Source organism: Oncorhynchus mykiss, chromosome 3 (genome assembly GCF_013265735.2).
Source record: "Oncorhynchus mykiss isolate Arlee chromosome 3, USDA_OmykA_1.1, whole genome shotgun sequence".
Lineage (NCBI taxonomy): Eukaryota > Metazoa > Chordata > Actinopteri > Salmoniformes > Salmonidae > Oncorhynchus > Oncorhynchus mykiss.
In genome coordinates, this window is record NC_048567.1 from 31,650,105 (window position 1) to 31,662,481 (window position 12,377).

Below are 12,377 nucleotides of genomic sequence, written 5' to 3' on the forward strand. Positions count from 1 at the left end.
TATTGAAGTGCCTTTAACAGGGTATGGTAGTAAGTCAGGCGCACCCGTTTGAGTGTCACGTACTTCACGCTCAATCAATTATGTATCAATTATGGTCCACCACCCAAAGGACATGCAGCCAATTGTGGGAATCTTTGGAGTCAATATCGGCCAGCATCCCCGTAGAATGCTTTCGACACCTTGAAGAGTCCAAGCCCCGAAAAAAATGTAGGATGTTCTGAGGCCAAAAGGGGCTGCAACTCAATATTAGGACGGTGTTCCGAATATTTCGTACACTCAGTGTATATTAGACTTCTGTTAGCAATTTCAATCACCCCAGATGTTAGCCTACAAGAGAATGATGTCATTCGATATCTTATACATCGCATTGTGCATAATTATGGCCGCGAGAACGTGGACAGGCCAAGTTTAATTTTGGAGTGCTTTTTAGTACATCTTGGGCGGTGGTACTGAAAGCTGACGTGAGACGCGCAGCCCAGCCCCTTCTATAATATGTAGTGGGAAATAGGGCGAGGAGGGATTTGAGCGGAGCCATCCAGCGACTGAGGACGCACCAGGTGGAGACAGCAACTGCATTACGCACCAAGAATATATAGAACAGTACACTCTGGGCAGCTAACTTCAGACATATTGACAAAATGTATCGTAAAAAGTATCTTCACTTACATTGTATCGAAAAACAATGAGGAACATTGTAACGAATTGAGATACGATATTGTGTGATGGCTGTATTCAAGAGACTCAAGAGACTTTGAAACAAATTATGCTTTTGTTATCTGAATAGGCAAAAACGTCTGCCAGCTACTGTCAAACGACCCATGAAGACATATGAAGGCATTTGTGCGCCCTACAGTTAAATTTGAAAATAGTTCAGCACTAGAAAAAGTGATGAACTCGTCTGGTTTGGACAACCTAACCGAATTTGCATCATGGTATCTCAACAGAACGGATGTCGAGGAGGAAAATCAGAAACTTCTGTTCGGGATTGGCATGGACAACTTCATTACGCTTTTAGTTTTCGGACTCATCTTTACGCTTGGAGTGTTGGGAAACTCCATGGTCATCACGGTGCTGGCACGTAGTAAACCCGGAAAACCACGGAGCACCACCAACATATTCATCCTCAACCTTAGCATCGCCGACCTGTCCTACCTGCTTTTCTGCATCCCTTTTCAGTCAACTATTTACATGATGCCGACATGGGTTCTGGGTGCCTTCATCTGCAAGTTTATTCATTATTTCTTCACCGTTTCTATGCTGGTCAGTATTTTCACCTTGTCCGCAATGTCGGTGGACCGCTACATTGCCATTGTTCACTCCAGAAAGTCGTCCTACATCCGCGTGTCAAAGCACGCTTTGATCGGAGTGGTGGTCATTTGGATACTCTCTTTGGCCATGGCGGCGCCAGTCGCGGTCATACACAACATATACCAGAGAGACGAGAATCACACCTATTGCTGGGAAGTGTGGCCCGATCAAAACCAAAAGAAAGTCTATGTTGTGTGCACGTTTGTTTTTGGTTATGTATTGCCCCTGCTGCTGATTTCGTTCTGTTACGCAAAGGTACGCAGGCAATCCTGATTTATTTATTATTGTATTGATAGATAATTGCCTTTACATTTGCCAATTTCTCAACATATGTCAGTTTGTGTAATCTAAGGTGGGGACAACTAAGACATAAATTAGATAGCCTTTGAAAATAAATTATTTCAATACATTGTTATTACATATTTGTTATAGCACAGGCTTTAATTAATCGTTTGATAGGTCATCACACAATTATTTATGTATTTTCAGGTTTTAAATCACCTGCACAAAAAACTCAGAAACATGTCCAGAAAGTCAGAGGCATCGAAAAAGAAGGTATGTAAAACCATTCACGCATTTTCATATTGACTGTTGATGGTGATCATTAGTGTATGGCGGACAGCCCCACAAATGCAGTATGTGGAGTATTACAGTCTCCCACACAAGTTGTCCAGCAGCAATAGTAGGGGAACAAGACCAACATTAGTTACAGTTTGGGATTTAAAGCTACAGTCTGGGATTTAGAGCTACAGTCTGGGATTTAGGAAGCTGTGCAATCTTCATTTCAATTATTAGTATTTACTTAATGACTCTTGAAGAATATAACTTATACATTTCTCATGAGCTTAGCACTATGACCCACTATGGCTTTATCATAAACCAAAATAGAAGGTTGTACTACTTGTTTACATCAAGAATGTAAAGATACATGGTTTAGCGTCAAAATATGGTTAAAACTATATCAAGGAGTTTGACCATCTTGGCATGTTAGTCCCTGAATTTAAAGAGCCGTCTATGAATTTGAAAGGAGTTATGCCTCATCACTCAGCTCAGCCATATGCCAAACAAGAGGTGTGGTACCTGTTTGGTTGTTTTTTGACATTTTTACTTTAATGCTTTTTCTAGACATGTTGTCAAGAGCTCTAGGCAAGTGTTAAAACATTCAATATCATTTAAGATTTATAAGGCTTCCATCCTTCTAGCCTAAAAACACTATTTGGATAAGATGTTTTCAAAGATATATTAATGTTAAAAAAATATATTGGTTGTTGTTTCTCGCCACCTAGCAATTTTATGAAGTTGGCTTTAGCAGGCACAGATAGCTTCCCAATCTCCCAACCTCATATCTGGCTACCAAGAAGTCATTTCATGCTATGAATCAAGTTAGAGTAACTAGCTTGTCTAACTATCTTAGCTGACATGTCTTCTGGCAAGGTTGGTGGACTTCAGAAAAGCAAGCAATAACTACATTGTACTGAACAAAACTCACAATGCTTTTCATCTTTTACCCAGATTTTGAGCAGAGGTGCAGAGAAGCATATCTAGCATATTTATTTTCTTTAAAAGAAGAACCACAGACAGCTCAAGAGCTATGTTTAGATATGCAGACAAATATAAATATTGTTGACATAGAATGAATTATAATGATTATGACTCTGGATTGTAGGAAAAAAAGCTGTTTCCGGTGTTTGAAAAATGCAAAAATCTCCAACTTCCAAACTAGCGGCTTAGCCCCCGCCCGGACCACCCCCTAGCCTCCCTCACATACTGGCGCACCTGCATAGAGCTTCAATACTATGGAACAACCAACATCCCATTGCCAGGTTTCTAGGCAAAACATAATAGTAGAGTGAAGAAAAATAACCAATAAACTTAGTGAGTATTGTAAATGGAATATAAGGCACTTGGTATCGGCAGTACATTCCATCTACCATGTCCCTGAAGCACCTGTCAATTACCACACTTGAGTGAAGCAGCAGAGTGGGAAAGTGCAATTAAACTGGACTTTCAGCCATTACTCTTCTTAATGGCCATTCGCCTGTCTAAACCAACCCGCTGCTGCTGCTCGCCTGGCTCTTTAGTGTTGGCCGTTAACAATATGCCCAGACACTGGTCCACATGGCTTACGCAAAGCTAAACAATAAAAGATTCATGTTGGTCTGAACTATGCGTTCACAAAAATGTATTCTAATTTGGTCACATATAGACAGTTCAAATGTCATTCAATGAGTATAAACTCTGATTAATGAAATACTATTTGTCTATAGGAATATCTTCACTGTAATCCAACCTTTTTATGCCGGATAAAACATGTCACGACAGGCCTGATGGAAACAGTTAATTTGTCGGTAAACTTTCCAAATGTCGACAAAGCTAAATACGCTAGACAAGGTGGGATCTTTATGTCATTCGGAGTCACTCGATTACACGCTGTGAGGTCCTCCCACTACGACTCAGGCCATCCTTCAGTTTATTAGGCTACAAATGAAATAAATGACGAGGAACTTCACAAGGAGGGAAAGTGAAAGGGGATGGACTTGATGCTCCTTTCCAATTAATATCAAGGGTCTTAGTCTGGTGACATGATGATCGATGCTTGGCTGCGATTTGACAAGTAAAATTATTGCGCTATTTTGTCCATAATAATCTCATAACGTAGGCTATATAGCCATTGGGGTGGCAGGTAGCCTAGTGGTTAGAGTGTTGGACTAGTAACCGAAAGGTCACAAGACCATATCCCCGAGCTGACAAGGTAAAAATATGTCGTTCTGCCCCTGAACAAGGCAGTTAACCCACTGTTCCTAGGCTGTCATTGAAAATAAGAATTTGTTCTAAACTGACTTGCCTATTTAAAAAAAAATTGTATCTGAGAGCTGTTGGCTAGAACGCACTTGCCAATACCAGATGGGGCACATGCACTATATACAGTGCCTTGCGAAAATATTCGGCCCCCTTGAACTTTGCGACCTTTTGCCACATTTCAGGCTTCAAACATAAAGATATAAAACTGTATTTTTTTTTGTGAATAATCAACAACAAGTGGGACACAATCATGAAGTGGAACGACATTTATTGGATATTTCAAACTTTTTTAACAAATCAAAAACTGAAAAATTGGGCGTGCAAAATTATTCAGCCCCCTTAAGTTAATACTTTGTAGAGCCACCTTTTGCTGCGATTACAGCTTAAGTCGCTTGGAGTATGTTTTGTTAAAAAAGTTTGAAATATCCAATAAATGTCGTTCCACTTCATGATTGTGTCCCACTTGTTGTTGATTCTTCACAAAAAAATACAGTTTTATATCTTCATGTTTGAAGCCTGAAATGTGGCAAAAGGTCGCAAAGTTCAAGGGGGCCGAATATTTTCGCAAGGCACTGTAATGTAACTTTTTTTTTAGTTCAAAACCATCAGTAGAGTTGAAAATGTGATGGAAACCCATTTAACTTATATATTTTTTATCCGGTACATGGGAATTTAATGACAAAAGTGATTTTTATGTGGACTATGTCATCGCGCACATCCACAATAAGTCAATTGAATGGAAACACATCTCTGGTGGGAACATGCACATATTGTTTTTATGCAGATTTTTTGAATATTCTCATGAAAATATGTTGCCAATTGGATGGAAACCTAGCTGAAGAGATATTGCTGCCTGATTCAAATCGATGCGCATGTTTGAGCCGTCAATCATCTCACCCAACCAGCCTAACTTATTTACACTTAAAGCTTTCACTGTGAATACAATTAAATGTGTCAAATGAGTAAAGAAAACAGAGGCTGTGTCCATAGGCAGATCAAGACACAAGGTGTTCAATTAAAGGTATAATCAATTGTGTGTGTGTGTGTGTGCTTGTGTGTCTGTGTCTACAAAACATTAAGAACACCTTCATAATATTGAATCCACCTGACACTTTTGCCCTCACAACAGCCTCAATTTTGTCTGGGTATGGACTCTACAAGGTGTCGAAAGCGTTCCACAGGGATGCTGGCCCATGTTGAATCCAATGCTTCCCACAGTTGTGTCAAGATGGCTGGATGTCATTTGGGTGGTGGTCCATTCTTGATACACACAGGAAACTGATGAGTGTGAAAAACCCAGTAGCGATGCAGTTCTTGACACAAACCGGTGAGCCTGGCACCTACCACCATACCCTGTTCAAAGGTAATTAAATCATTTGTCTTGCTTATTCACCCTCTGAATGGAACACACACACAATCCATGTCTCAACTGTCTCAAGGCTTAAAATCCTTCTTTAATCTTTCTCCTCCCCTTCATCTACACTGATTGAAGTGGATTTAACACATAAATAAGGGATCATAGCTTTCAACTGGATTCACCTGGTCGGTCTACGTCATGGAAAAAGCTGGTGTTCATAATGTTTTGTACACTCAGTGTATGTATGTATGTATGTATGCATGTATGCGTGTGTGTGCTCGCATATGTGTGTGCATGTGTGAGGAGTAGGAGGATTCTGGCCTCGACCTCCAGCCATCAGTTCAGTAACTCCTCCAATGCTGTGAAACAACGTATTAGGAACAGCTGGGAAAACAATGCTACTATTGCCACTATTATAAAACGTCTCCACTTATCAGCCCTAGGTATACACAGGAGGAGGACAGGGTGTTTATAGACTGTTGTGTGTGGCATCCCAGCACAACAAAAAATTACATATTTTCAACATCTTGTGCTCATAGGGAAGCTCCTGTAATCCTATTTGTCCTTTCACTTTGACAAGTGTATTGAACAAATGTTTTACTTTCAGTCCACTCCTCAAAAATAATCTTGACCATGTGTTTGGATTATTATAAAAGGGAATCGTAACATCGGAGATCAATGGAGGCCAGATAAACATGGATTTCTTGTATCATGCACTTGGTTATAAATGGGATGCGTCATATGAATTCCAGTACTTTCTGACACTTCATAATAGACATACTTAAATAAATGAAATGTCAACAGACGGTTGTTAGCGATTGCAGTCATCTTTAGGCTGTTCAGCCAAAAAAAGGTGTTCCCTGGAGTAGGCAATGGGTTTGTTTTTGATTGACATGCCACTGTGTTTTAATGAATTCCCAGTGTCGGAGGTGTGGGGCACAGTTAATTAGCAGATTTAACAGTTTTACTCTGTTATTTAATTCAATGAGGCGTTTAATTTAACAGCACACAGGAATTGTTATGGATGCCAATGATGGACTTGTTCTTCCAATAGCCTCTAAATGGAGACCTAAAGCCCTTCAATGTGAGGATGGCAGAGGGGTAGTCACAATGTCCTACCTCCACTGTTTCACTTCATTGATTTTGTCTTTTGGGGGATTTTGAGCCCCTCTGACTGTGTGTGTGTGTGTGTGGGTGTGTGTGTTTGGGTATGTGTGTGTGTGTTGGTTGTGTATGTGTGCTGTACTATACAAACAGATTCAGATTCCTCTTCCATACCATATACAGTAGCTTAAGAGCCCTTATGAGCCCAAGAACAATTTATAGATTCACAAGTTGTCACCATCAAATTAGCTGTGTTCGTTCTCCAAGAGAAACGAACACCTAGACTCAAACACCTAGACTTAACTAATGAGGGTAAAATAAATAACAGAGCAAGGTTATTTCCGTTTTAATTTTGGGATTTGACTGTTGAACGAATAATTGAACACTACACATACCAATTTGACAGCTCTGAATGATTGGGAGTTCAGGGTACAGTCAGTTCTGCTGGTCTTCACGGGAGACCTGGGAACAGGTGAAAGGGAGATTTTTTTATGTGGCTGTGCCTTTTGCAACAATGTGGTTGATGTTGATTTTGGGCTGGTTGTAGTGCTGAATGGTAGGTATTTGAGCTGGACTTAAGTACATTTTCATGATGCCACCAAGCTTACTGAAAACCTCACTTCATTCAGTCAATTCATGACTTAGCTACATCTATCGCTCTGTGTCTGATCTCGCTGTCTCTATATTACAGGTCTGTTTTTTTTATAGTGAGCGTTCCTATCGGTCTTTGACCATCTATCTTTCTCCCCGCCTCACTCCTCTCTCTGTGTACTTCATCTCCCTTTCTCGTTCCCTCCCTCCTTTTTTCTGAGCATCGCCTCCCAGTTTCCTGGAGAAGATCCATGTGCTTCCCTGTTAGCGGGGCTCAGGAACTGCTGTGGCAGGCAGACACTCAAATAGCAGCGGAAAGCAAGCAGACACATTTGTAAACATCTACAGCCCTGCCCCAATGCCTTCTCTGTATGTTCCCGCTCTTTAATATATCTCCCATGTTGCGTGCTAATTATTGAACACGGCGGTAAATCAATCTGCAAGCCAGGAATGCAGGGGAAAGCCAGAGCAGGCCAGCAAGCATGAAATTGGCATTTCATCTGACAGATGCCACCTTTAGCTCTGCTAGTTTTGGCAAAAGACATGAGAACATCCCAGATTCTACTGAAAGACAATCTCATAAAGGGACAAGGTTATACATGTCACATGCTTAGTGGACGCACATAGTTGTAACAACTAGACAATGTATTGACATTAGTAGATGCGTTCAGAAGTCCATTTTTTTTTTATTAATGAAAGGTAAATTCAATTCTTCATACTTGAAGACCTTTTACCCTGTGCCTCCCCTCTCCTCTCTCTCTCTCCACTAGACTGCCCAGACGGTTCTTGTAGTGGTGGTGGTGTTCTGCCTGTCATGGCTCCCCCACCATGTGGTCCACCTGTGGGTGGAGTTTGGCAACTTCCCCTTGACCCAGTGGTCCTTCTTGTTCCGGGTGGCGGCCCACTGCCTAGCCTATAGCAACTCCTCCGTCAACCCTGTCATCTACGCCTTCCTCTCGGAGAACTTCAGGAAGGCCTACAAGCAGGTGTTCAGGTGTCAGGTTACCAACTCCCCTCTCAACGAACTCAAGGAGTTCCGCAGCAAGGTGGACAACACACCGCCCTCCACCAACTGCACCAACGTCTGATTGGAGGTCACCGAGTGCCAGCTCAACTAAGGCCATGATGATTGGCTGTTTTCAAGGGTCCTCCTGAGACATAATGCTATGAGGTTCCATGTTTCGATTCGGAAATGGTATGAAGACAATATGAAGAAAACTGGATATCGTTCAAGCTACATAGGTCCACATCAGCGCTGTTCCATCGTCAAAATAACACCACGCCAGACGATGTGCCATACTGGACGTGTGTAGTGAGCGTCTCTTTCTCTCTCTTTATCTTGCTTCCTCTCTCTCGTTCTCTCTGTCATTATCACAGGAAGATTGCAGAGTCTGACTCTCGGGAAAGGAGAGAATGTGGACTTTGATATTTCACTGGCCATCTTATTATACATCAAAACTGTGAATGTTTGGTCATTTGCCTTCTTACATGTGCATGTGCATATTGTTGGTCCTTTGTGATGCTGTATTGCTGCTCTCTTCAGTAGCTATTGAAATGAGTGTCTGTAATATAGCTTCACTCTACATATTAAAGCCTGATGTTACTGCTGTATATGTTACATGGTAGCCTATCATGGAGTAGTTTTGAATTGTTAAAACATATTAGCTATTGCTCTATTAGATATTGCCCAGAATATAAAAAAATGTACACAGTGTAATTTTGTCTTTAATGTTGAATACTGTTTGAAGAGAAAACATTTTGTTGTTTGAATGTAATGGTCAATTCTCTTGTTGTGAGTTGCCAACGTGTATACAAGGGAAATGTGTGTCCGTATAACCTAAACCTGTCTTGCCATCTGTAATAGACTTTGCAATGAAAAGAAAAAACACGAGTTGAGATTTTTAATAACGCTATTGTATAAACTATTTAAAAAATATTCTAATGTGTACTCAATATAAGCCTACTTTATCTTATTTATTGAATTGGTGTATGATATGGAAAGTCCATGTTTTATGGCGTATTGTTTTGTCATGACATTGGCTTGTACATTAGAGCTTGTGCAGGTGCTGTATGTGGTTCAAAGGCATTGTGTGGGATCTCGTTATCCTTTGACTTCCATTTCTGCCCATCATTAGAGAGTAAACTAAAGAAAAATCTTCAAAGATCAGAGTGCCAAGATTTTGTTTGTCTGTGGTAACCACTTACAATCAGAAGTAGACAGAAAAAACACACACAATTATTCTCACAAAAGTATATCCTGCTCCTTTTCACAGCTAACACCACATCCATGTTTGGTAGTTCAGTATATGTGAGAGAGATTTGAAAAAAAAGTTACTTCTTCTCATTTTATGTGTCGAAAGCTAGCTAATACTCTTTAAATATTTTGTTTGGTTAACATAAGCCAATCAGGGATTGCCTACTCTAGATAGAGAGCAATAATGAATACAGTAAAAAACAAAAAACATGGAAGAGACAGCACATTGGTTATTTCTATCCATGGTATAAGGAGAAAACTCTCTCATACGGATTTGTATATATTTGAGTACTGCCATGGGAAACTCTCTTCGTGGTCATTGTACGGTGCGTGGCTATCTCCATAGCGAGGCGCAGTTGCACACTCTTACTTAAGCGTAAACTAATGTCAGTAATGAACATCTAGAATGGGTAAGGTTTAGGCCTGCTATGAAGTGGTTAGTGTAAGTGGTAGGCAGGGTAAGGTTAAGTTTAGGTATGCTACTGTAGCAAGTGGCTAAGGTAAGTGTTAGGGTAAGGTTGGAAAACAAGGACATGCATGGAGTGGAAACTGCTGCTACTCACAGATTACAAATCCTGCAATTTACGTTCCCCCACAATCCCCAACCAAGCAGCGTGACTCTTGTCATGTTTTCACTTACCACCACATAAGGGCGTTAAAATTACACTCAGCTGCACGTAGAATCGTTGGAACTACTAATTATTTGGAACTACTAATTATTTATTTCACTTTGTATTTACGGATGAATGCAACCCAGAGACTATCAAGTGATAATCATGTTAAATGATTCCTTTTTTATCCCTCATTACTCGTTATCAGTGTGTTTCATGAAGACTCTCTAGATGAATTAAGACTCTTGAATGATTATTTCGTTTCTGCTCCAGAACACTGTGAATCAAATATTTGCTTTCTGGAATAGAATAAACTTTCGACACATATCTATCTGTATTTGAATTTCTAAAATGTTTGGGAAAATGTAAAATGCTTATTTTTTGGTTTGTTTTTGTGCCATATTATGCTGACAAAAATCTACACTTTAATATTATGCCAATGCAATGCTTATACATGTTGATATCACATTAAACTGTTGTGACAAGCAATATGTTTCCTCATGAAAAGACTCGTTGTATTTCATTCTACTATGCACATACAATATACAGTATCGTGATGAAGGTAGATGGATTTGACCATCTGTAGTTCACTTCCATTCCCTCAATCAAGTCTTCCTTTCCATTGCGGTAACAGGTAACAACCAGCTGGCCCATGAGAGAAGAACACATTTCCTGAAAGTGGCATTTGGCTAATGTGCTGAATTGGACTGTTTAGCCCAGGCAATGGACCACTGGCATCGCTCAGAATAGATTGGTTTACAAGGCATGAATACAAAATGTGCTTATCTTCTTGCACTAGAAAGCAACCAATCATCAACCACATCATCCAGCGCCACCCAGTTCTGCAGGAATAAATGTCTCACATCAGAATGTGTGAAAAATGCTGTAGTACTTAAAAATAGCTTCTTCTTTTTTTAAGAGCCAAGTCTTAGTAAACACACTTGGAGCACAAAACATACATAATACATTAAACATGAAAACGATCTCATCCCGGAAGCATAGCCGCCCAAGAATGCGGAGATGAAGTGGATTCCAGAACCAATTTTTATTGTGAATAATTTTTTTGGTAGCATGCTCCCTTCAGGACAGTAAACACCACTAGCTCCCATCCAAATATCCACTTTATCCTTCCTCATAATCTTCTTGGCTAGCTATTTTACAACCTCATACTTTTACTACTTTCTTTTCTGGGTCACCATGCTCACCCATAAGAATAATAAATAACGCTGTCCCTTACAGATGTAGGATCTTAATTTGACCAGTATTGTCGCAGCATAATCCTGCAGCAACTGGATTTGAACTTTTAGTCCATAATGTTGCTTGAACCGTGGTTAGGCAATTAGCTGGCTGAAATTGGGCTACATGAAAAGTGCAGTACTGTTAAAATAACCGTGTGCTAGTGCAGGTTTTCAGTGAATTTAGGTAAATCACAAAACTCATCTCCATTTCCTGTGGCACGGGAAAATTCTCAGCAACAAATTAAGATCCTACATCTGAACCAAAGTTATTAGGCAATAAATAAAACTCTTTAATCATGCAGAGAACATCCACGGTTCTAGCCTACAGTACTATAACAAGGTCACTCTTTATCTCAAAAGCGCAAAAACACTCCAACCACGTCTTGTGCAATTGATTTTGGAGGACTGAGATATATTTATTTAATTCCGAAGAGGATGAAAGTAAGGGCTATTATAGACTATTGTTGAGGGCCATACCAGTCAAACCTGGTTTCATCCTGGGTATGCTTTTGGGATACGTTTTTTGGTTCTTTCTACCCACGTTGAGGTACAAATATTAATGTGTAGTTCAAGTATATTTAGCACATTTTGTGCTTTGGTGGATGTGCTGGTATTTTGTGAGTTGATAAGATATCTGCTCTATGAATTCTAGTTTATCGACCCAGCAGGTAAATAACGTTGGCCTAAACAAGGTATCTGCTCCCTCCCTTGCATGTAACATATGCTAGGAGTATGTGAGGGTTTTTATCTTACCTTCCCACTTATGTTTCCACACAGCTTTGACTGTTTACTTATGATTAAACAGCATCTGTACTGTAACATGGCACTGTTTGGTTAGAGGCTGCTGACACTGTTTCGCCAGCACAATTATGATTTATATTTGACTATACACAGGGTGGGGGAGGGTTTGTACACACCATGTTATGAGACTGTAAACATTTTAGAGAAGCTGCCTTCCAAAGCTAATTACTATGAATAAGATCATAAATCATGCATCTGTCTCCTGTGGAATAAAATATATTAGCTAAGGGATCCTCTGAACATGCAATAAACTTTTTATTTATTTATTGAATATTTGAAACATACAATACACTTGCAGTGAAGCCGCTCAA

At 40.0% G+C, this 12,377-nt stretch overlaps 1 protein-coding gene across 1 annotated transcript; it reads left to right on the forward strand.

Moving 5' to 3' along the window:
- Positions 1–507: 507 nt before the first annotated feature.
- On the forward strand, positions 508–10,516 carry LOC110518390 (galanin receptor type 1). The gene is made up of 3 exons (XM_021596003.2): positions 508–1,563; positions 1,798–1,863; positions 7,933–10,516. The coding sequence occupies exons 1-3, from the start codon at positions 829–831 to the stop codon at positions 8,248–8,250; spliced, it is 1,119 nt and encodes a 372-aa protein (XP_021451678.1). The 5' UTR covers positions 508–828; the 3' UTR covers positions 8,251–10,516.
- The last annotated feature ends 1,861 nt before the right edge of the window (positions 10,517–12,377 follow it).